This window comes from Lynx canadensis, chromosome D1, assembly GCF_007474595.2.
Source record: "Lynx canadensis isolate LIC74 chromosome D1, mLynCan4.pri.v2, whole genome shotgun sequence".
Taxonomy (NCBI): domain Eukaryota; kingdom Metazoa; phylum Chordata; class Mammalia; order Carnivora; family Felidae; genus Lynx; species Lynx canadensis.
In genome coordinates, this window is record NC_044312.2 from 9,787,510 (window position 1) to 9,813,236 (window position 25,727).

The following is a 25,727-nucleotide window of genomic DNA, read 5'->3' on the forward strand; positions in this document are numbered from 1 at the left end:
CCCACATCAGGCTCTGAGCGGAGCATAGAGCCTGCTTAAGATTCATTCTCTCTCCTACTTCCCCTCTACCCCACTCACATGCTCTAATTAAAAAAAAAAAAAAAAAAAAGAGTAAACTTCAATGAAATCTTGCCATTTCTGATGACATGAATAGAGCCAGAGGGTATAATGCTAAACAAATAAGTCAGTCAGAGAAAGACAAATACCCCATGATTTCTCTTATGTGGAAGTTCAGAAACAAATGAACAAAGGAAAAGAGAGAGACACACAAACCAAGAAATAAACTCTTAACACTATCCAGAACACACTGATGGTTACCAGAGGGGAGGTGGGGGATGGGTCAAATAGGTGCTGGGGACTAAGAGCATACTTACTGTGATGAGCAATGAGTCATATATAGAATTACTGAATCACGATCATATTGTGCATTTGAAAGTAATCTAACACCATGTGTTAACTATACTGGAATTAAAATTAATTTCATTTTTAAAAAGAGATGTGGATTTACACAATGGACTATGTTACACAGCCACAAAAAAGGGAGGAGACAGTTCCATTTGAGACAACATGGATGGACCCAGGGGGTACTATGCTAAGTGAAGTAAGTCAGAATGAGAAAGACAAATAACATATGATTTCACTTATATGACCAATCTAAAAAATAAAACAAATGAATAAACAAAAAGCAGAATCTGACCTATAAATATGGAGAATAAACTGATGGATGCCAGAGGGAAGGTGGGTAAAGGGGATAGGCAAAACGAGTGAAGCTGAGTGGGAGATACAGGGTTCCAGTTATGGAATAAATAAGTCACAGGAATAAAAGGCACAATATAAGGACACAGTCAATGACATTGTAATAGTGATGTATGGTGACAGATGGCAGTTTCACCTGTGGTCAAAGTAGAAATAACGTATGACCTTATCCAAGCGTGAACTTGTACACCTGAAAACTAATGCAACATCGTGTGCCAAATCAAACTAAAAAAAAAAAGAAAAAGAAAATGAAATTCATCAAATAATGGATAAATATTTTTCTGAGACCTTACTATGTGCTAGGAGTTACAGAGATTCAGTAAGAGTTGTGGTTTCTAACTCTCAAGGAACTCAGAGTTAAGACCTCTGATGAGACCAGCTGCTTGGTCTAAGCCAGTTAAAAGCAGTGGCAGTCCTGAAAGACTGTATATACTTTTCAAATCTGAGAGTCTCTATAGTATGGACTTGGAGCACCGATGGTCGGTACACAGTCTCTTTCTAGAGAACGAATTTCACAACAACAGGAAGCACACTCTCCGAGCTTCAGAAATACACACACACACACACACACACACACACACACACACACACAAAGGTTTGTCCTTCTTAAAATGTCAGCAGATCTCAATGATAAACAGCTCAAGACTACAATGAGGAAAATGTTGCTGTGTTCTGAAACCAAAGCTAGCCTGGGGTAGCTCTGCCAGATGAAAGTCTCAGCTAAGTATCTGGGAGAAGATAACACAAAACCAAACAAAAAGGAAAGGCCAAGAACTGATAAAGAAACAAAAAGTATTGAGAACAATGAACTACCAAGAATCGCACAAGTTCAGAAACTCTGATCTCTTCTTCCTTACGATTTCTCAGTATTCTTGACACAGATGAAGGAGCTGGAGGTACGACCATGATTGATGGGTGGGGAAAAGACCAGAGCACTTCAGTTACTGACTGGGAGGAAGAACTAATTCTACCCCAAGGACTTGAACATCATCTGAAGCATGTCAAAGTGTTGGCCTGAAACCAAATTCTGCCATAGGGTGTAGTCTCCCTTTCCATCTGGGTAGCACAAAGCTGCAGATGAACAGCCTGCTGGGCTATTTTGTGCACCACAGGTCTCTTGCACAAGACGTCTCCTTTAAAAAGCAAAATTTCAACAACTATTCAATTTGGATGAAGAATGGCATCAAAAGAGCTGTGATGGTTTTAAAACACGTCCATAAATCCTTTGATATTTCTCCCACCAATAGGGAAAGCCTAATTCCTCTCCCCTCAAACTTGGGTTATTCGAATGGCTTGCTGTCTATGAACAGAATGAGACAAGAGTGATACACTGTATGAATTCCAAGACTAGGTCATCAAAAACGTTATATCACTTGAGATACTAGCTTTTAGAAGCCAGCCACCATGCTGCGAAGAAGCGTGGGCCACATGGTAAAGCCACATGTAGATGTCCTGGCCAACAGCCCAAGCTGCGATCTAGCCAGCATCAACTGCTAGACATTTGAGAAGGCCTTCCCAACGCCTCCATCCAGCCTGAACCACCGTCTGATGGCCAATGCATAAAGAACTCTGAGCAGCTGAAGAACTGTCTGGCTGAGCCCAGTCAACTCCAGAACATGAGAGAAAACAATAATCAGTAAGTGCTATTCTTTCATACTGCTAAGCTTAGGATGATTTGTTACACCACCACAACTAGAACAAGGGCTTCCAACTAATTTGCCCTTTGCAGTGATTCTCTATGATCTCCCAGAAATAAACAGTTCTGCTTATGCTGGGGTTAGGGACAGAGGACACCATGGCTGCCATCAACCAGACTACCACACAGGACCAAAATGGATACAGGTGTCATGGCCTCTTCAGGCCTCAGGGCTGCTGTATTCACTTCTACTTGGAGGCTAAAAGAAGACTCATAGTCTCAGTAAACAATCTCCACAACAGGTAAACCTCAGTGGCCACTGAGAATCCTGTGCTGGGCATTGAAAGAACACACACAGCAGAGGCTATCAGGACTAGGGAAGGCCCCTCTCCTACCGGGCCCGAGGGGGTTAACTTTCAACTCCCGACTTGCATCTCTTCTTTTAGAACTATACATTTGCAGGGCTTTGAAATCCTGCCCTTTTTAAGTCTCCCCAAATTATCCCCAGCCCGTCATCAGGCAAACCTAAAATTCAGTTAGATGAGGCTAACACATCCAAAACAAGGAAGAAGGAAATCTCATAATCCAAAAACCAAAGGTTTCAAGCAAAGCAGCCAGACAAAAGGGACCTATAACAAAGGAGGAAAGTGTGGGCGGAAAGCAGCCGCGTGAAGCAGTGACAGGGCCTCCCAGCTTGTTTCTAAAGCCACACACAGGCAGGCCCTGGTGTGCAGGAGGCCAGCTCCAACATCCTGGAGAGGCACTTCCCACCAGACTCCTACACCACACTTAGGAGGAGCCCACCATTGAGCCGGTAGTTTATTCCAACACTCTCCCTTCACTCCTCTCTGGGGAATCTCAGAGTAGGCATTACATCCACCCACTTGTCGAGCTATTTTATACAAGCAGCAATTATATCATGCTTCAAAGAAGGAAAAAAAATCCTCTCTTATTTTAGAAAGTATGTAATATGAGATGGCCATAGAGTAACAAATGTGTCTGGTTTAAAAAGTGATCTTGTTGACTAGTTTAGATTCCATATCCTAGGAGTCAGAGAAAGCCTGATAAAACTAGCCAGACGCAGACATGGCCAACTCAGGGAGAGGAGAGGAAGGCACAGCTTGGTACCAGCTGTAAGCAAGGCGGGGGGACAATAGAAAATGGTTAAGATCTTAGGCCTGGGTCCCATCTCAGACTAACAGGTTCTGGGATCTCTAGGCCTCTCATAAAGCAGAGAAGCAGCCTGTTGGTAAAGAATGGACATCTGGACTGCCATTCACCCAAACGGGCTAAGCACATTTAGTCCTCTTTACGGAGTCATTCTTCACTAGCCCAACAGTAAAGGCCTTACTTATCTTCCAACCATTTCCACGGAAAACAAGCCCATGTATTCACAGATACTCAGAATGTCTAAATTTATACCAGTCACCATATCGTTCTAATCATCTTTAAGCTACCTCCCCCTGGAGCTGAGTCTCCACCCAGGAGGGTATTCTGATGTGCCCGTACGGTCTTCAAACTACCCAGGCTGTTTCCCTTGCAGATGGCTGAGACCTAACCTAGGCTACAATACCAAGGAGGGTCAGCAGATTAAGTCAAATAACTTAACTATGGGAAAATCCACAGTAAACATGACTATGGGGCAAAGGAACCATACATGCTCCATTCCTCATCCTGCTTTTTGGGGCAAGCCCTGTATTCTGGTCACATTAAATAAACCATACGTCTTGATTTGCCCAGGACAGGACACCTTTAATTTTCAAGAGCATTTGGATTTGGATGATCTATTACAGATCACTTTACCTAAAAGCCAATTTAAGCCAGTGAAAGAGGTCAATTAAATTTTTCTTGACTAAACCCTCAGGCGTTTCATCCAAAAGGCTTCTTTTTATCTTTCCACTTGCACTCATGATTTCTTCTCCGTGAATTATGGAAGTGGTGCTGCCCTCTTTACCACCGGTACAAATCCTCCTTTTCCTTTAAGCCTCAGCTCAGAAACCACGTCCTCCGGGAAGCTTCTCAGTATACTCCTACCTCCACAGACAGGCCTCTCCTTTCTTAGAAGGTCTAGCGTTACAACCTGGTACCTTTCTATGGTCTTAATACTATTTTCAAGTTGTTTTTGCATGTATAACTACACAAGTTGTAAGTTATTTAAAGGGCAAAATCTGTGTCTAATTACTTCTTTCACATCACTTAAAAAATCTAGCTCCGTGACAGAGACATACTGTCTCCTGATTTCCAAACCTGCCTAACCAGCTGGCTCTGAGTCTCCAGGTGCCTCCTTCTGCTGACTCCTTCTCCCATAGTGCCCTGAACTCTCCTTTAAAGCAGCTAACACAGGTTGTAATTATATATTGATCTGGATGGTTTTTTGTTCAATGGTAGCCTCCCTGTTATATTGTAAGGTGTGTGTACTGTTTGTCACTATATACCTAAGATCCATGACAGTGCCTGACAGTGTTTAAAAAATATCTGATTGGATGCATGTCAGATGAACAGACAGACAGATGGATAATGGAAGAAAGAAAAAATTGATCTCAAAGTCAACTATAAATATAAAGGAAGCAGATTTCAGTTTTAGGGATTTAAACATCTAAGATAATCTTACATTTCTAAAAGATGACCTGGCAGTAAGTCACAGACTTATTAAAACCTCCTTTCCTCAGAAAGAGCTAGAGAACAGTTAGGCCTACAGCCCCATCCAGTCTAGGGTCTAAGACATGAGTGGCCATTTGGTGCAGATGGTACTGTATTTCTCCTTGTTACAGAAATTGCTCCCATACACAAACCACGGTCTCAAGCAGCAAAAGAGGAAATGTAACATCCCCAGTGAACAGGCGGGAAGGCATCCAGGATCAAGCTCCTACAAGCATTTCAGACACCACCTCAGCACGTTATCTCTGGGGCCCACAGCCTCTGACAGTCCAACTTAATTGTCCCAAGTCAGCAACATGAGATGTCATGGTGTTGACAGTTATAAATTGCTGTGGCAAAACTAGGCGGTGGGATCCCACTGTTTTTGCGGTTAGATCAATGTATACTGGGAAGTGCTGTCTGAGAGAGAATAATCAGCATAATTTTGGAACACTATACTGCCTGCTAATTAATGGAAAGGCCTGACATTTACATAATGCTTTAGAATTTACAAATACTTTCATATTTGCGCTCTCAATTGATCCTTACTACACCCCCATAAAGTAGCGGGCAACCAGGATTAAATGTACCTGTCATCTGACCCCTTGCTCTTTTCACCACATTCTGCACACCTTCAAGTGAACTGTACCTTTTCAGTTCTTAAACCAACAGATTTTCTTCTTTTTCAGCATATCATCATGAAGAGAATGCCAATTTATGGGAAATGAGTACAATTTATGGGAAGTGAAAAACCCCAGAAGGCATTCCCCAGTCAGCTCCCTCCCTCCCCCTGCACTAGCGGTGTGATGGGTGAGCTGGGCAGGCGTGCGGAGGGGAAATGCAGCAGCAGCAGGGACCCACCCACCACCCACCAACAGGAGAAACAAGATGCCCTATAAGCTTAAGGTCTGTCTCTCCAGCAAGTTGTGCTCAAACTCGCAAAACCTTCTGCTCAGGGACCAGCCCAGCCACAGCAAGCAATCCCCAACAATGACTAGTACTGCGCTTCTAATACAGCAAAGGAAAATGTTAAAAGCTTGATAGAGGCCACTGGGGAAAGCTGTGCGATACTGAGAAAAATTCTGACCTCATCTTCCAGACACTACATATCTCCTGAGTCTATCAGTCCTCGGCAGTCGAGTTCACACCCTCGCTGCCTCTCATCTAGCCAACCAGAATAGTCTCCTATCCTGTTTCTGTGCCACCAACTTTCCCTCCTTCCAGTCCGCCACCCACACTATCACCAATGCAATCCTCACGTCACCTCCTCTTGGGATCTTCCTCAGCCTCTCCCACCCGAGCCTTTTTGGAATTGCCCATCCCTTCTACGCCTCCATGGCACTTCTCTGGTGTAGTGTTTCTCCCCAGATGTACCAAAGTCCCCAAGGCAGCCGTCTTCTCTGCACACAATCTCAAATCTAGGATGCACAAGGTGTGTGATAAATGTTTATCAAATTGAACCGATTATGCTTTGTTTCTGCCCTTAACATTGAGCTTGTGAGGGAAGCAGAACGCTCAGCGGGGAACAGCAAGCAGCGTCTCTGGGAAAGGATGAGGAGGGTGGTGAAGACAGAGGAGCCACAGCACTTGTGTGGCCGTGCAAGTATCTCCAGTCACTGCTCATCACAAGACAGGTGGGGAAGTGACCAACACCTTTTGCTCTTCCCTCAGAAGATTTCAAAGTCTCTAGTGAGAACTGTATGAGCATGGTGTCTTTGCCTTGTCCCGAAGGCTTTCAGTCTATGTGCACCAGCTGCAGGGTGCGTGTGCTATCGAAAGGGGAAATGGGAAGATGGGCACATCTTCTCATGTCAACCCTCAAAACCAAAAGGGAAAAAAAACTTACCTTAAAATACGCCCTTGTCCCCTTTGCTACAAACAGAGTTCGTTCTGTGGTCAGCGTACTGCTGTCACTATTTGTGAACCACTCAGTGTCCTCTGCTAATGGGAAGCCTGCTGGGAATGCGCTGTCCCCTCCAAGCTGGAGATCTTCCCAGGGCCAGATCTCAGGCTGTCACAGTTTTCTCAACTCAAAATAGAAGGCACCACAGCAACCTACCCCAAGTACTGTATCGAATAACAATAACGAAGAACACGTGTGATGCAGAGAGTTCACACCATCACTGCTGCTTCTCCTGCCAGCTCTCTCCCATTACTACTCCAATTCTGACCACATGTGAGTATCAACCCAAGACCCCACCACCTCTCATGGCCCTCCACTCCCTCAGCACCCCCCACCCCTCCTCGCCTAACTTAAGGCCATGACCACTCCCCCACACAAACTCAACTCCCCTGCCCCTTCATGCTTTGCTGAACTTTCTTGGCTAAACTCCAACCCTGCACACAAAAATGTGTGCATAATCATTCACAACAGCATTATTCATGATAGCCAAAAAGTAGAAGCAACCCAAATATCCATCAACTGGGGAAGAGGTAAACAAAATAGTTATATCCATAAATGGAGTAGTATTCGGGCACAAAAAGGGACACCAACTGATACTTGCTATAACATGAATCGATCTCCAAAACATGCAAAGTCAAAGAAGGCAGATACAGAACCCCACATATTATATAATCCCATTCATATACCCACAACTTGCTAAATTTAATAATTATTGAGATGTACACTTAAAGTAGGTGGATTTGATGGTATGTAAATTATCACCAGAGCACCAACAAGCAACCACAGGGGCTGCAGCTTAAACTCAGGTGGGTTCTTTACCCCGTCTTCCAATCATACTGTATTTCTCAAGCTCCTTTTGTTTCCTACTCTCAATTATTTCCCTCTCCTCAAATCCTGAACACCTCATCCCCACAAACTCCCTTCTCATCTGATAATCCTACTTCCTACTGCACAGAGAAACCAGAGGCCATCAGAGGAAAGCTGCCAGATACCCATTATCACACCCACCTGCTGCCTATTACTATCCTCTATCTAGCAGCTATGTGTGGCTATTTAAATTAAGATTAAACAAAATTAACAATTCAGTTCCTCATCCACAGTAGTCCCATTTCAAATGCTTCATAGCTGCATATGGCTCGTGGCTCTCATGTTGGCCAGTGTGGATACAGAACATCTCCATCACTGAGAGACAATCTACCTGCTGCCTGTCTGTTTGAAACATCTTCTCTCACCCGCATCAAGGGCACCTGCTCCACCAATTCCTTCCTTTCTCCTACATGACCAGTTTCCAGGTAAGAGATCATTTCCATCGGTATACAAACATAACTGTGATTTCCCTCATTTCAAAAAAAAAAAATAAAAGATGAACAGTTTGGGGTGATGCAAAGGTTTCAAAATAGATAATGGCATTGTCAACAGAAAAGAGAAATAATGACCATGTGACACGATAACGGTGTTAGTTGATGCTACTGCTGTGATCACAGGCCAACACAGAAATGCATCGAACCACCCTTCAACTTACAAAATGCGTAGGTCAATTTTGCAAAAATAATTAATACCACTGAATCGTACACTTAAAATGGCAAACTGTAGGGTTTTTGTGTATAATTATGTTACACTTATGCCACAATATAAAAAAATCTAAAGGACACAATCCATCATCACTCCCCCTGCAGTGCCCACCACCATTCATAGCCCTATTTCTCTGCTTCCCGTTAGAGCAGAACTCTCCAGAAAACCTCTGTGTTCGCCACCTCCAGGTCTTGTCCTGCTGCTTTTGTTATGACCCCTAACTTCCAGGTCACCATGCCCTGACCACTCCATCAAAACTGCTTTCATCAGCTGCCAAACCCAACCGACAGTTGTTATTATTCATCTTCATTCATCGGCAGGTTCTGATCACTCTGTCCTCCTAAAAACATCTTCTTCTCTGTTTGAGTCCCAGTCCTGCCTCTCAGGACCTGGTTCTCTACCTTTCACTTTCTGCCTGGGCTCTACCCACACCAGGGCTCCCTGGACCTCAGCCCACAAACAACCTGACTCCTCCAGCTCAATGCCATGACTCCCTCACCTCAACATTCTGACTCCCCTCTTGTCATTAATTCTCAGGCCCTTCTGAAGAGCCAGACAGGCCCTGTTCTATTTGGTCTCTCTCTTTAAGATCAAGTAAGGCCTGTCCTTTCCTCGACTGAGCCTGGATTGCAAAAACAACAGATATGAACTTCTAGCTCCTTAAAGGACAGAGTCAATCTTCCTAGCAGTGTTATAATACTCAAAGACAGTTGAGGTTGATGGCCAATAGTAATCCATTGCAAACACTTATTTGCATGGTCTTCAGTGGATGTGTTTTATTTAGATTCTTTTATTTGGATGACACCTGAATAAACTTTGCATGTGGTGCCTAGAAAAAGAGAGCACTGTTTTAGATTTCTCAGGAAACTGGACAAGAATAGATGTGTTTGGGCCCAAATAAAAATAAAATGAAATGATGCCTATTACAGTCAGCCCAAGACTGGAAGTTATTCAATCAAGATTCTAATTTGTACCCTTACTAGTCCTAGTACATCTCTTAGAATTAAAGCCACATACCTAGAAGCATCAAGGAATGGTCTGTAGGCCAAGCTGATCCATTCTTCTCTATTCGATGAGTATTTTGGCTCCCGGGGTGTTTCTCTCATCGTGTCCAAATCCACTAAATAATGGCATTTACTGATGTCAATCTGCAATGAAGAAAGGCCAAGTCTTCATCAGTAATTGCAAAGGTCCTTTCCGGGTAATGGACATCAATTACAATCCTAAAAATTCCCACAGGGTCTTAGAAGCACAAACATCCAAGTCCTAGGACAATGTTACCTGTGCTGTCTCCACTCAGATAGGAGTGTTGGGTGCTGGGCTGTTACTTAGGCTTCTAGGGGCAGGAGAGAAATACGCACCCAGCCAAATATGTACATAAGCTTTGGGAGTTCTGACTCTACTTTGGGTGTTAAGTTCCTCTGGCCTCATAGACACTTCTGAAGGCTAGCTTGAGTCCACCACATACTCAAAAAACTCTATTCTTCTGCTATCATTCCCTTCCAATCTATCACCTCTTATCTCAGAGATGGAAAGGCCACCACCTAACCACAAATGCTAATATGTGAAACCCTGTCACTGCTGACAGAGACCTGTGAAGTTACCCTACACCTTTTAAGTGGTACAGAAATATCCTATATCATCATCTCCAACATTTCAACACAACTGACAGACATAAGAACTGTCCAGGCAGCAAAAGATCAGTAAAACAATTACCAGAACTGCAAGAGTGGAGAAGATTATGAAAAATACATACTAGTATTAGCCAAACTGCAGTCATCCAGTTGATTACAACTGGATAGATACTCATAAAAGAATATTGATATATTTCATTTAAAACCATATCAAGGGCAACACCTGGGAGGCTCAGTCAGTTAAGCATCCAACTTCAGAAACTCAGGTCATGATCTCATGGTTCACGAGTTCAAGCCCCACATTGGGCTCTGTGCTGACAGCTAGTAGCCTGGAGCCTGCTTCAGATTCTGTGTGTGTCTCTCTCGCAGCCCTTCCCCTGCTCATACACTGTCTCTCTCTCTCAAAAATTAACACTAAAAAATGTTAAATTTTAAATTTTAAAAAGATTTTTAAAAACTGTCTAATGAGTACCAGCTTTCAGCCTGAGATGAATGAAAAAGTCTAGAGAGAGAGTGGAGATGGTCATACAACAATGTGCCTGTGCTTAATGCCACTGAATTATATCCCAAAAGTGGTTAAAGTGGTAAATTTTATCACAATAGAAATCTGTTGAAATGATTCATTTTAATCTCAAAAAAAATTTTGACAATACAGTATTAAGCCTTATTCCTAAACACTCACTGCTATAAAGATATAAAGTCTAAATAAATAATTTATTAATTTGATTAAAATTAGTGATATAGTAAATGCAATCTCAAAAATCCCAACAGACTTATTTTGTGAAACTTGACAAGTGGATTCCAAAATGTATAGGGAAATGTACAAGGCAGCCAAGACGCAGTCAGGAAAGAAAAGCAAGGTAGCAGCTTAACTTGCTATACACTTAGAGTAATTAAGACAAGAGGTGTTTAGTGCAGGAATAGATCAACAGACTGATGCAGAAAACAGAGCCTCAAATGGATACAGGCAACATGGACCCTGATTTATGATAGAATGACACCTCAGACCAGTGGGGGACAGGACAGGCTTTTCATTGACTGGTGCTGACACAAATGGACAAACACTGGGGGAAAAATGCAAATGAACCGTAACCTCACTCCACTCACAAAAATCAATCTCAGATGGATTACAGAACTAAGTAAGGCCAAACTCTAAAGCTCTTGGAAGACAGTATCACAGAATATCTTCAAGAACTTACGGTAAAAGTCTCTTTAGACAAAACCCAAAAAGCATTAATTACCAAAAAAATGGATAAATTTGACTACATTAGAATATCTATTCAAACACACCCTTATGAGAGTGAAGAGATGAGCCAGAAAATGGCAGAAGAAATACGCAACATAAGAAGCCATCAAGGATTCATATCTAGAACATATAAAGAAGACCTGCTAATCAACAAGACAAAGATCACCCAAAAGAAAAATGGGCAAATGACTTTAATAGGTACTTCACAGGAAGAAATCTAAATGGCCAAAAACCAATGAACAAGGGCTCAACTTCGTACCAGGAACCAAGGAAATGCAAACCAAAACCACAATGAACAATTACAATACTAAGTGTTGGCCAGAATATGGAGAAATTCTTCATTCTTTGCTGGCAGGAGATCAAGTTGGCACAAGATTTTTAGGAAACTATTTGGTAAAATCTACAAAAATTGAACATACACATTTGCTATGATCCAACATTTGTAAGCCCAAGTAGTAGACTGAACCATATGAAATCATTAACATTTCACTATTTAATCCACAAAATTGGTAATTTCACCAGGGTTCAAGCTAATACATTTCCAACAAAAATGCATACATGAAAAGACAATTCAAGAATGCTCAACGTGGCTGTATTTGCAGTTGGCCCAAACTGCAAACAGGCAAACATCCATCAACAGCAAAGTGATAAACTGTAGTATAGTCCTACAATGAAGTACTACAAAGTAATAAAAGAGAACTACAGCTGTATGCAACAGCAAGTGTGATTATTAGAAACAAAACATCGAGGGAAAAGATCAAGACTCACAAAAAAAGGCAGTAGGATTCCAGTATATGAAATTGAACAGTCAAAACTTAATCATTTAGGAGTGCGCATACAAAAGTGGTAAATCTAAAGATAAAAACAAGGAAGTTATTACCTTAAAAGTCAGAGAGTCTCTCTGAAGGGGGTGGGGGTGGGTAGTAATCCAAAGTAATTGCTGGGGGAGGGGAGCTGTGGGTAGGGGCAATGTTCTAGTATTTGACTCTGGTGGAGTTTACATAGGTACCTGGCTCTATTATTATATTACTGATTACTGTACGCTTGTGTTTTGTGCACATTTAGGCTCACGGATCATACACAATTGAAGATTTAAAAAAGTGCTTATAAGAACAACTTGTTCTTCTCTAGAGCCTGCAGTAAACTCTGTCCTTCCCCCACTTCTCACTCACAGTACTGTTCCGTCTCTCCTAGCATTATTTATACGTAAAAGAGACTGGAGTCTCACATCTGTCCCTACATATGCACTATTCTTCCAGGGGAGAGAAAGCACACTGGGAATTGACGTCAGACCCAATTCCATTCCACACAACTCTAAAAATGATTCTTTGCATAAACACTTCAGGAAGCAGACTTTTTGGTCTCAACACCCACTCTGTAGCTCCCAAGGATTTTAAAAACATGAAACAAGTTTTTAAAAGCTTTGCAAGCGCCATGTCTCTGTAATCAAATAGGAGCAGCAAGGGGAAGAGCTCCTAGGGTCTCATGCCAAGACCTCTTTTCGTTAGGGGGTTCTCAGCAGGACATACTTGACCTCAGCCTAGCCTTTTCTGGCCAGGCATACTACAGAGGTCTGATTATCTAGATTTGGTTCTGGGTACATGGTCTCCCAGACACCAGGGTAGTAATTAACACCCAACTACACCAGTTAGCTTTACACTCCACTCATCACACAACCCACATGCAAATTACATCTAAAATAAAGTTTTGGGGAAGATACCACTGCAAAATCTTACCAATTGAGGTAACAGTCCATTAAAAAATATGTAGCCTCTTCATCCTTCATGAGAAGCAGCTGCTGAATTTTGTTGTTTTTTTTTCTTGGAAGAAGTTAATGAACAACTAATACATATAAGGACAAAGGCTCCCAGCAGAAAATAGATATGATCAAGGGCAAGTTCTTTATTAGAGAAGCAATAAGTAATTTAGAAAAGGAGCCCCAACAGACTTCAATCTGTATTACAAAGCTGTAATCATCAAGACAGTATGGTAGTGGCACAAAAACCGACACTCAGATCAACGGAACAGAATAGAGAATCCAATAATGGACCCACAAACATATGGCCAACTAATCTTTGACAAAAGCTGGAAAGAATATCCAATGGAATAAAGACAGTCTCTTCACTAAATGGTGCTGGGAAAAATGGACAGCAACATGTAGAAAAATAAACCTGGACCACTTTCTTACCCCATACACAAAAGTAAACTCACAAAGGATGAAAGACCTAAAGGTAAGACATGAAGCCATCAAAATTCTAGAGAAGAAAGCAGGCAAACACCTCTTTGACCTGGGCCACAGCAACTTCTTACTCAACATGTCTCCAGAGGCAAGGGAAAGAAACTAAAGCAAAAATGAACTATTGGAATCTCATCAAAATTAAAAGCTTCTGCACAGCAAAGGAAACAATCAGCAAAACTAAAAGGCAACCAACTGAATGGGAGAAGATATTTGCCAATGACCTATCAGATAAAGGGTTGGTATCCAAAATCTATAAAGAACTTATCAAACTCAACACCCAAAAGACAAAAAATAATAATAACCCAGTGAAGAAATGGGCAGAAGACATGAACAGACACTTCTCCAAAGAAGATATCTAGATGGCCTACACATGAAAAAATGCTCCACATCACTCATCATCAGGGTAATACAAATCAAAACCACAATGAGATACCACCTCACATCTGTCAGAATGGCTAACATTAACAACTCAGGCAACAACAGATGTTGGCGAGGATGTGGAGAAAGAGGATCTCTTTGGCACTGCTGGTGGGAATGCAAACTGGTGCAGCCACTCTGGAAAACAATATGGAGGTTCCTCAAAAAATTAAAAATACAACTACCCTACGACCCAGCAATTGCACTACTAGATATTTATCCAAGGGATACAGGTATGTGGTTTCGAAGGGGCACATGTGCCCCAATGTGTACAGCAGCACTATCAACAATAGCCAAAGTATGGAAAGAACCCAATGTCCATCGGTGGATTAACGGATAAAGAAGATGTGGTATATATATATATATATATATATATATATATATATATATATACACACACAATGGAGTATTACTTGGCAATCAAAAACAATGAAATCTTGCCATTTGCAACTACGTGGATGGAACTAGAGGGTATTATGCTAAGCGAAATTAGTCAGAGAAAGATAAATATCATATGACTTCACTCATATGAGGACTTTAAGAGACAAAACAGATGAATATAAGAGAAGGGAAGCAAATATAATAAGAAAACAGAGAGGAGGACAAAACCTAAGAGACTCTTAACTATGGAGAACAAACACAGGGTTACTGGAGAGGTTGTGAGATGGGGGATGGGCTAAGCGGGTAAGGGGTATTAAGGAATCTACTCCTGAAATCATTGTTGCACTGTATACTAACTAACTTAGATATAAGTTTAAAAAATAAGTAAAAATAAAAATTAATTAATAAGAAAGAAAGAAAGAAAGAAAGAAAAAAAGAAAGAAAGAAAGAAAGAAAGAAAAGGAACCCTAACAATCAACAAAATAAAAAGGTAACCGATGGAATGGAAAAAAAATATTTGCAAAGCATGTATCTGATAAGGAATTAACCTCCAAAACATGTAAAAACTCCTACAACAGCAAAATAACAAATAATTTGATTTTTAAATTAGCAAAAGACCTGAATGGACACTTTTCCAAAGAAGATGTATCAATGTCCAACAGGTATATGAAAAGGTGCTCAATGTTGCCAATCATTAGGAAAATGCAAATTATAACCATGATGAGATACTACCTCACCTCACATCTATTAGAATGTCTATATCAAAATGATAAGAGATAAAAACTAGTGACCAGGATGTGGAGAAAAAAGAACTCTTGGGTACTGTTGGTGGGAATGTAAGTTGGTACAGCCATTATGGAAAACAGTAAGGAGGTTCCTTAAAAACCTAAAAAAACAATCACAATATGATCCAGCAATCCCACTTTTGGGTATGTACCTGAAGGAAGTGAAGTCACTCTTTGGAAGAGATACCTGCAACTCCCATGATCACTGCAGCATTCTTCATAACCTCTAAGACATGGAAACAATCTAAATGTTCGTAAATGGATGAAATGTGGTTTGTATGTAACACACATGTATAAAAAAGAAGGAAACCCTGTTATTTGTGACAACATGGATTAATCTTGAGGGCATCATACTAAATGAAGTATGCTTGATAGAGAAAGACAAATAGTGTATGATCTCACTTGTATGTGGAATCTTAAAAAAATCGAACTCATAGAAACAGTATAATGGTGGTTCCCAGGGGCTGGGGTAATGAAGAGATGTTAGTCAAAGGGTACAAATTTCAGCTACAGGATGACTAAGTTCAAAGGACCTCAAGTACACCAGAAGGACTACAGTTAACAATACGGCGTTGTACACTGGAACTCTAAGCGAGAAGATCTTAAATGTTCTCAACATAAAGAACAACGGTTAACCATGTGAGGTGACGGGTGTGCTAACAAACCTTACTGTGGTAATCTGCACAATAGAAACATACATGAAATCATCACATTGTATACTTTAAACTTACACAGTGTTATGTGTCAATTCTATCTCAGTAAAGCTGGGGAAAAAAGAACTCTCCGTCAGAGACCCAGATTCTGGTCGAGGCTCCACCACAAATTAGATGGGGGACTCATACTCATTCAAGTTTTTTATACCTCAACTTCTTCTTCTGTAAAATAAGGAGATTACCATTTACCTCAAAGAGTTATAATGGGGTTGAATGAGAGGGTCTATTTAAATAAAACTTGTAAATTATAGGGGCACCTAGGTGGCTCAGTCGGTTAAGCATCCAAATTCGGCTCAGGTCATGGTCTCATGGTTTGTGGATTCAAGCCCCATGTTGGGCTCTGTGCTGACAGGTCAAAGCCTAGAGCCTGCTTTGGATTCTGTCTCCCTCTCTCTGTCTCTTCCCCACTTGCGTTCTGTCACTCTCCCTCTCAAAAATAAATAAAAGCATTGAAAAAAATTTTTTTTCATAAGTAAATACATAAAACTTGTAAACTATAAACAACTACACAAATTGCTGTAATGTTAGAAAGAATCCTTGACTAACTCTATGAAATGTGAGAACCTGACAGACAGAAAAGAACCCTGGTGCATTAGGGCCCATTAAAATTTTTTTTTTTTTTTTAATTTTTTAATATTTATTTTTGAGAGAGAGAGTGCAAGTAGGGGAGGAGCATGGAGAGCGGGAGACACTGAATCTGAAGCAGGCTGCAGGCTCTGAGCTGTGAGCACAGAACCCAAAATGGGGCCCACACCCACAGACCACGAGATCATGACCTGAGCCGAAGTCAGACACTTACCCAAAGGAGCCACCCAGGCACCCCAGATTTATTGTTTTCAATTGAGATTTGTATTTAGTGTCAATTCAAGTTATGCTCAACATATAGGACAGGAGGGTTACAATATTAACTATACAGAGTCCTCAATTAGCAATGAATTAGCAGTATCCACTAAATGATACAAAAATGAATCTTCTAGGCATCATCAAAGCCCTTATGAAGTACCTAGTTGGTGAATCCTCAACTTGAGTATACAAAATTCTTGCAGACATGTTTCTGTTACTAAACTTATAATTGAGGTCAGGAAATGACGTTAGCACATTAAAATACAGAAAGTGAGTATTCTAAGAACAATCAAAGTTCAGAGAGGAAGAAATCACTGGGGGCTGCAGTGGTTGAAAAAATTTCCTGGAGATGGTGGTAAAAGTTAGAACAAAGGAAAAAAGGCAGAAGATCATGGTTTACAGGGGAACCAGGAGAAATATCTCCTTGTCCCTAGAGGTGTGTGTGGAGTAAAGTGAAGACAGAGTCTGAGGGCTGATAATGGAGAACCCAAATTAAGAGCATCTGGATTTTGTTCATCAGGAATCTAGTCTTTTCAACCACCAAGTCAAAGGATTAAGAAGTGGGCCTCAGAGAGAGGGAGATCCACACTGGCTGTGCACAGGTGGGGGCACACGGCAGTGCTGGGGTCACACGAAGGCTGGGAGTGGGCACTGCGATACGGAAGGCAGTACCATCTGTGAGGAAGCAATGGCACCCAGAGCTGGTGTGGCAGGTGGGAAAGTAGAAAGGCAAGTCTCAGGCCTTTTTCAGAGGAAACCAGTGACACCAAGACTTCTAACACAGCAAACAGGAGAAAAGAGGGGGCTGCAGTGAAGAATCAGCCTGGGGGAGATGGAGAGAAGTTGCCAACTTGCATTTGACACCTACATTTTACACCCTGGAATTCAAAGAAGGCCCAGTGACTGGAACACCAGGAGTTAACAGCTGTTTTCTGTTCCTACGGCTGGCAACACTCCCCACTCCCACCTCATAAATCCCTCCTAGCCCTTCAGATTCCAGCCCCTAGTTATTTCCTCAGGACAGGTCCTCTAATTCTGTGCTCTCATAAACCAGGACTTCTCATCCCAACACTTCACAACTATAACTTGTGAATTAATAGCCAATGCTATAGAAGATGCAGTTTTGTCTGCCTCATTCACTCATCATTCCCAAACCATGCCTCATACGACGTGCATCGGAGGTGCCACGAGCGTGCACAGCGTGCGTGACAAAAGATGAAAATAAAAGGAGGGAGAGGGAGGCAGCAGGGTAGGAGAAAGGAGAGAAGAACGAAGCCGAGAGGAGCGGAAGAGCACAGACGAGGTGCGGGGGGACATCTATGGTACTGAGCAGGGGGGGACGGGCAAGGAAGGCCGGAAGGAGCCATTAGAGAGGTTGTACGAGAATCAAAGTATGGTTTTGAAACTCAGGGAGGGTGGATTTCAGAAGCCACAGAAAGGCTGTGAGGCGGCCTGACAACGGAGAGAAGGTACAACAAGAGCAAAGTCAACAGTTGTACTGAAGAATACGTGTATCACGGCCTAAGGGGTCTGTGTGGGGACAAGGAAAGAACTTGTAGTCCAGCCTCCTTTTCTCAGTGACCTTCCCCACTGTCCATCCAGCTGCCTGGGCCAAGCCCCACCAGTCCTAAGACAGGAAGGATGTGAACTTGCTTTCAGACATCTATCGGCTGGAAACAACAATGACGCACATAGCTGTAAAAACAGTGATCTCTGGCAAGGGCCAGGGTGAAGTTCAGGAACATCACAGAGAAACCATCTTCATGTTTAAGAGCTCTCATTTCTCGAATGTCCCTGAAAATTCTCTGGTAAACAAATGCAGTCAAGAATCCTCTAAGACTTTAAGGAGATAATGGGAACAATCAATCAAAATCAATTATCCTGCAACCTCTAAGTCAAAGTGGGAGGGGACTGAAGTTGAGACAACTGTTTGCTGTGCACATGGCTGAGTAAAATTTGCCATAAACTGAGTCTACGGAACAGCAACAATGGCCGACCCAGGTTATGAATTCAATACTTTTAAAGCAGCATGCAGAATGTCTTCTGTCTTTCCAAAACATGCAATAAATTTTGATTCATTCCATTTCCTCATATCCCCCTGTAAGTAACACCAGTGAGGCCCAGGATTTCTTACAGCTGAGCATTCTGAGCTCTGTGAAGACAGAAGCAGAGTCAGTCTTGACCAGCACAGTACCCCTGGTGCCTGCACAGTGGCACACAGCAGGCAGGCCAGAAGTGGTCGCTGAAGACAACCATGGTCACCAGCTACACCCAGGATGCTGGACAAGGTCAAATGCCAAGTGTTAATAAAAACTAAGACTAGCTATCTTTAACTGCCAAGAATTTTTTCTCTTAGCTTCCAGCCCCAGGAAGACAATCTATTTCCTCCAAAATGTCCTACAATGAAGATCAAATAATACTGTAATAAATCTACTAAAAAATCTCTAACTAGCAAAATGAGTTCCAGCTCTAGCAAACTATTAATTTTGAGCAAGGTAAGACCAGTCACCATAACAAAAATTTGACTTATTTGGATATTTTATAGAATGAAAGATTAGAGTATGGAAGTTGTCTAGAAAAATCAACTTAAACCATTATTCCTGGATCCCACTACCGTGATGAGAATGTACAACTCCCTTGAGGTCTGCAAGTGTATTCCTGCTACTGGGAATGGATTAGAGAACACACGGAGCACAGAGAATGACAAGAATCACATTTAAAAGCAAACCAAAACTCTACATGGATATTCCTTGCTTCTTCTCAATTCACAGACAAAATGTTCCAGACAATTAAGTTCAGTTGTGCAAGCCTGCATGTACAGAATTTCTCTGAGAATCTATCTTTTAAATCCATTTTAGCCACAATTTTTATTATAAAAAATACAATTATAAACAGAAATACTATAGTATATACATACACACACATACAAATCTTCTACTCTATTTGGATGTAGATTACAGCAGCAAGCAGCCATAAATCAAACAAGTGTTTAAAACAGCTAACTCCCCTAAAAGACCCCAGCAGCAAAGTGGAATACTACTCTGAACCTCCTGCCCCCAAGCAAGCCACTCTTGTGTAATATTACCTTTCCCATCAAAAAACGGGAGCCCCATGGGGCGCCTGGGTGGCGCAGTCGGTTAAGCGTCCGACTTCAGCCAGGTCACGATCTTGCGGTCCGTGAGTTCGAGCCCCGCATCAGGCTCTGGGCTGATGGCTCAGAGCCTGGAGCCTGTTTCCGATTCTGTGTCTCCCTCTCTCTCTGCCCCTCCCCCGTTCATGCTCTATCTCTCTCTGTCCCAAAAATAAACAAAAAAAAAAAAAAAAAAAAAAAAAAAACGGGAGCCCCAATACTCTGCCTCCACCTCTGACTCTAGTTCTGTAACTAAGACAAGTCACGTAACTCTGTCTCAAAGGTTTTACAAGGTCTCCTTAGGGTTTTGACTGCAAACCACTAAAATCGCTCTCAACCCTAAAAAAAGTCATTGTAGAGAAAATAATTTCATCATGAGTGTAAACACACTGCACATTGCTGATTCTACTCTTCTCAAAACTACTGCTGCTCATTATTAGATACATTTTCATAGTGAAAGACAACTCTGCACTGGAAGTAACAAATATGCCAGGATCTGCTTCTGTATTGCCATGGTTTGGGTAATTACAAAGTCTGTCTTCTCAGGGGCACCTGGGTGGCTCAGTCGGTTAAGTGTCTGACTTCAGCTCAGGTCATGATCTCGTAGTTCCCGAGTTCAAGCCCCACATCAGGCTCTGCAGTGACAGCTCAGAGCTTGGCGCCTGCTTCGGGTTCTTTGCCTCCCTCTAAAAATTCTAAGTACTTTATCAATATAAAACATAGGATTTGGGAATATGGCACATGTCTTACCTAAAGAGCCTAAATCACCACAGAGACCCATCCTGAAGTTGAGTGATAGCACACACAGAAAACTCATTTATCTTCCTTCTTACTGCTCCTGTTAGACCTCAGTAATCACTTCTGGCACTTTCTCACAGAGCCTCGATACAATCTCCTCATGCTGTTCAACCTGGGGCTCCAGTAAGCCACTAGCAACTGACCAGAAGGGTCAAATGAACAGAAATTGTTTGCCTTCCTTGTTAAATCAATACACGGGGTGAATGCCCAGGATGGTGGTAATGCCACCAGGGGAAGCCCAATCCACCTAACACTTAATTCTCAACAACATATCTCAATAACAACACCTGTTCCTTTATACAAAACCCATCATTTAGAAAACTAAGAAATCATGGGAGACTGCTTATTACTTTTTACAACAATAAATTCAAGGTTTCTTTTATAAATTTGACTTTTAAAATATCACCTTATATAAAATATTTTAAGAACACATCTGTAATAAATAATGAAATCATGAGGCACCTTGGTGGCTCAGTCAGTTGAGCATCTGACTCTTGATTTTGGTTCAGGTTACAATTCCAGGGTCATGGGATTGAGCCCCATGTCAGGCTTGGCCTGGAGCCTGCTCAAGATACTCCCTCCCCCTCCCTCTCCCTCAGTACTGAGCCTGGAGCCTGCTTAAGATTCTCTCTCTCCCTCTCTCTCTCCTTCTGCCCCTCTCCCCCACTCATGCATGCTCTCTCTAAAATACAACATTTTAAAAAAGAATGCACTAGAAGAGAATAGCATGTATGAGAATGAATTACACTTAGTAAAAATAAGTATTATTTGTGTAATTTTAGCCCCCATTATGTGTGTGTATGCACACACAGGTATGTCCATTCTGAGTTGTGTTGTAGGTTTTTTTTTTTTAATATTTTTTATTTTTGAGAGAGAGCTCAGGGGAGGGGCAGAGAGAGAGAGGGAGACACGGAATCTGAGGCAGGCTCTAGGGCTCCAAGCCGTCAGCAGAGAGCCCGATGCAGGGCTCGAACCCACAAACCCTGGTATCATGACCCAGACCGAAGTCAGATGCTTAACCACCCAGGCTTCCCTAGGAAGTATTTCTCATCCTGCGTTGGAGATTAAGAAATAAATTTGGAAGCCACTCTTTTTAAAAAATCCTATTAAACAGCAAATCAGGAAATAAAAGAAAAATAAATCCCACAACTCTCAGAGAATTTCTACTTTAGAGTTAAGTTGAGCCATGCACACAAAAAGCCATATACCATTTCTGTATATTTCCATTTTTTCTTTAAAGATTTTATATTGCCATTATAATTTTAAAGGACCAGGGGTCCCTGGGTGGCTCAGTCAGTTGAGTGTCCGACTTCAGCTCGGGTCATGATCTCCCGGTTTGTGGGTCTGAGCCCCTCATCGGGCTCTGTCCTGCCGCTCGGAGCCTGGAGCCTGCTTCGATTTTGTGTCTCCATCTCTCTGACCCTCCCCCACTTGTGCTCTCTTGCTCTCAATAATAAACATTAAAAACACTTTTAAATTAAAAAAAAAAATAAAGAGGACAAGATGACACATAGACAGACACCTACCTTTTAGGAGCTTACTACTTAAGATGGACAATACCAAATAAACTTTAAATGGCATTCAGCCAATAGAATAAGGCAATTATGCCAAAATACAAATAAAAACTAACAGGAAATTAATTTTAATCATCCAGAGTTGGCAAAACATGCTCACAAAATCTGCTATTATAATTCTCCCTGTTTAATCAGCCAATTGGCATTATTATTGGTTCCTGGAGTGTATTTTGTGATCCAAGAAGACGGAATGACTTTATAAACTCACACCTTTCAAAGTTATTTTCATCACCCTTCAAAAGGGTGTTAATTCAATAGATGAAGCTCTACCCAGGCTAAGATTTGCATCAACCTATGAAATTATAGGGCTAGTTCCCTACTTGGAATATTGGGAAAAGCTAGGTAGGGGAAACAGACTGGTACTGGTGACCATTTTTCTAGTGATTCCTATATTGAGTTTCAATGGGTAACTTTGCTAGTGTATTTGAAATTCTGTGAATTTCCAAAATATTTTTATATTGAAGTGTTAATAGCAAAATATTCAGGAGAGGTTATGTATGTACTATTCTACTAACATATGTAATTGGGGTATTTGTTGTATGTGTTAAGAGTAAATGGATTTTTTTAAAAGACCAAATCAACATTGACAGGTAAATAACACATAATTCCTGGACAATCGGGCAGACTAAATGGCCATGCAAAAACTGTCACAATGATAGAAAGAAGTATCGGTAGCTCTCCCTTGCTTGATATGCAAAGGAACTTCCATTAAAAAAAACAAAAAAAAAACAAGATCTATAGCCTGAAAAGTGGCTTGGTAGACTAGTCAGACGGAATATAGTAGAAAAGAGTAGCATTACAAGAACACCAAACTGCCTCTGTGAAGACACACAGGTGTAAGCAAGCCAGGCACACAGACTAGGTAGAAGAGAGTACATGACATGTGGCAGGCTGTGGCTCCCAGGTTTTGAACTCGAGTTGTTCTGTAAATGACCCTGACTGGGGAGTTCAGAAGCATCCATGTGAAAACAGACCTAATACAGGTTTAAAAAAAAAAAAAAAAAGGATTCCATCTTGCTGCAATGTATCAAACAGCTAAGACACGAGTCTGCCAAGCAGTGAGTCCTGACAATTCACATCAGAAACCAAGTACAGAAGAAAGCAAGGCTGTATGTCAAGTGACACTGAGATCACAGGTGCGATACTCAAAGTCTTTGAAGTAAAGAGAGATTTTTCCATTTCTCGTCAAGTTGGCACTTCAGAAGCAAAAGATAAAGGGAAGCACAGGGCAGAATGTAAGTAATGGAGTCAAATCCTAAGACTGTTTTTTAATTGTAGAACTGTTTTTTCTGGATTATAGCCTATAGATTAAGGAGTTCCCAACAAGGGTCAGAATGCAGCTCACCAAGACCAGAGTGAATGTGCTTAGACAAATTTGCAACTGGACACGTGGTAGACAAATTTGCAACTGGACACACCTCAGTCAGGTGAACGTCCAACTTCAGTTCAGGTCATGGTATCGTGGTTTTTGAGTCTGAGCCCCACATCAGGCTTGCTGCTGTCAGCACAGAGGCTGTTCCCCCCTCTCTCTCTGTCCCTCCCCCACTCACGCACACACACTCTAACATAAATAAGACCTTACTTAAAAAAAAAAACTTCCAACTAAATCAAGATTTTGAACTAAAACCGCAAAGAGGAAAAAAAAAAAAAACCAACCAAATAAAAATCATGAAATCAGAAACTCTAGTACAAAAGATGTAATATTTTAAACCATACACAAGCTTTACATAATCCTTAATATCAGGAGAAATATTATCAGGAGAATATCAGAAGCGTTTAATCTGCTATACTAAAAGAAGGTGGCAAATAAAAAGCAAGAGCACACACTTTTCCAGACGAACTCCTTCTGCTCAGTCAGTTAAAAACCCTGGATGTGATGAAGCAAACATAAGACAACTCCAAAGGGCAGAGAGAAGGTAGCAGGCCAGCTAGCAACCTCAGGACCCCAGGAACAACACTTTCAGACAATAACCACTCTACTTTAACAGTGATGTTTGTTTTTTGTTTTTTTTTTTAATGTTTGTTTACTTTTGAGAGACAGAGACAAAGCCCAAGTGAGGGAGGGGCAGAGAGACAGAGACACGGAATCCGAAGCAGGTTCTAGGTTCCAAGCTGTCAGCAGAGAGCCCAACGTGGGGCTCAAACTCATGAGCTGTGAGATCATGACCTGAGCCAAAGTCGGATGCTAAACCAACTGAGCCACCCAGGCATACTGATGTTTCCACTGAGCTAGGCCACAGTACCCAGATATTTGGTGTAACAGCAGCCCAACTGTTGCTGGGAAGGTAATCTTTTAGCTTAGGTTAACATTACGTCAGTAGACTTTGAGTAAAGCAATTACCCTTCACAATGTGGGGGGGAGCCTTGTCCAATCAGTTGAAGACCATAGGAGAAGAAGAATGAGGATCCCTCAAAGAAGAGAGAATTCTGCCTCCACGCTGCCTCTGGACTCAAGCTACAACATTAATTCTTCCCCAGGTCTTCAGCCTGCCAACCTACCTTGCAGATTTCATACTTACTGCTCCCCACAATTGTGAGTCAATTTCTTAAATTAAGTCACTCTATTACACCCATACTCCCCTGCACACCCACTCTCTATCGGTCTATTCTCTGGAGAACCCTAAAACACTAGCCAAACACCCCCCAAAAGAGTCTCATCCATGTATACCTCTGACAACAAATGTCCAGTGAAAACCGAGACTTCCACCTTCACTAGACTGAAATCAAGGGCCTCTCCTCCTGGCCTGGATGGTATTGGAGAAGAATGAAGAATGGTCAAGACTTACAGACCTACTGGGCAGTAACAAGTCTCCTTTCTCCGCTATCCACCCTGTGGCATCCAGTGGCAACCACACAAGGAGCCTGGACTTCCCTTCTACCTATCAGTAATGAGGCACCTCTCCTCCCACATGCTAAGGTGGTATCAGAGAAGGCCTTGTGGAGTCAGAACTTTCACCACTGTCCCATGGTAACACCACCCATGGTGTCAATGGAGGCCACATGTAGGCAGTAACAAGGTACGCCTGCGCTCAGTCAAGGTGCTGTCAGTAGAGGCCTAGTAGTGACCCTGAACTCCTGCTGCCACACAGCAGTAACATCCACCCTTGCCCACCCCCAATTATCAATGGAGACCAAGAAGGGAACCTGGATTTCCAACTCCATCTGGCAGTAACAAGGCAACCCCCCTTTCTTCCATTAGTGTTGGGTCAGAGGTCAGCTAAAACGGAAGACTTCAAGAAGAGCCAGAATTTCATAATACCCAAAATGTCCCGGTATCAATGAAAACTCACTCATCACAGTAACAACCAGGATAATCTCAACTCGCGTGACAAATGACACCAGATGCTGACACACAGAGAATAAAGATATTAGCATTATCTAACAAAGATTTTGAAGCATCCATGTTAAAAATGCTTCCATGAGCAATTACAAACCTGTCTGAAACAAAACAGAAAGTCCCAGA

The 25,727-nt window shown here is 41.8% G+C and overlaps 1 protein-coding gene across 3 annotated transcripts in view; it reads right to left on the bottom strand.

Moving 5' to 3' along the window:
• The window catches only part of ALG9 (ALG9 alpha-1,2-mannosyltransferase), a 99,092-nt gene that overhangs the window by 21,652 nt on the left and 51,713 nt on the right, over window positions 1-25,727 (bottom strand). For all 3 annotated transcript variants that reach the window (XR_003972617.2, XM_030333915.2, XM_030333918.1), the window contains exon 14: window positions 9,522-9,652. Coding sequence is in view for 2 of the 3 variants with exons in the window: in XM_030333915.2 (XP_030189775.1) it covers window positions 9,522-9,652 (131 nt within the window). In the remaining variant the exon portion in view is untranslated. The remainder of the gene's footprint in view (window positions 1-9,521; window positions 9,653-25,727) is intronic.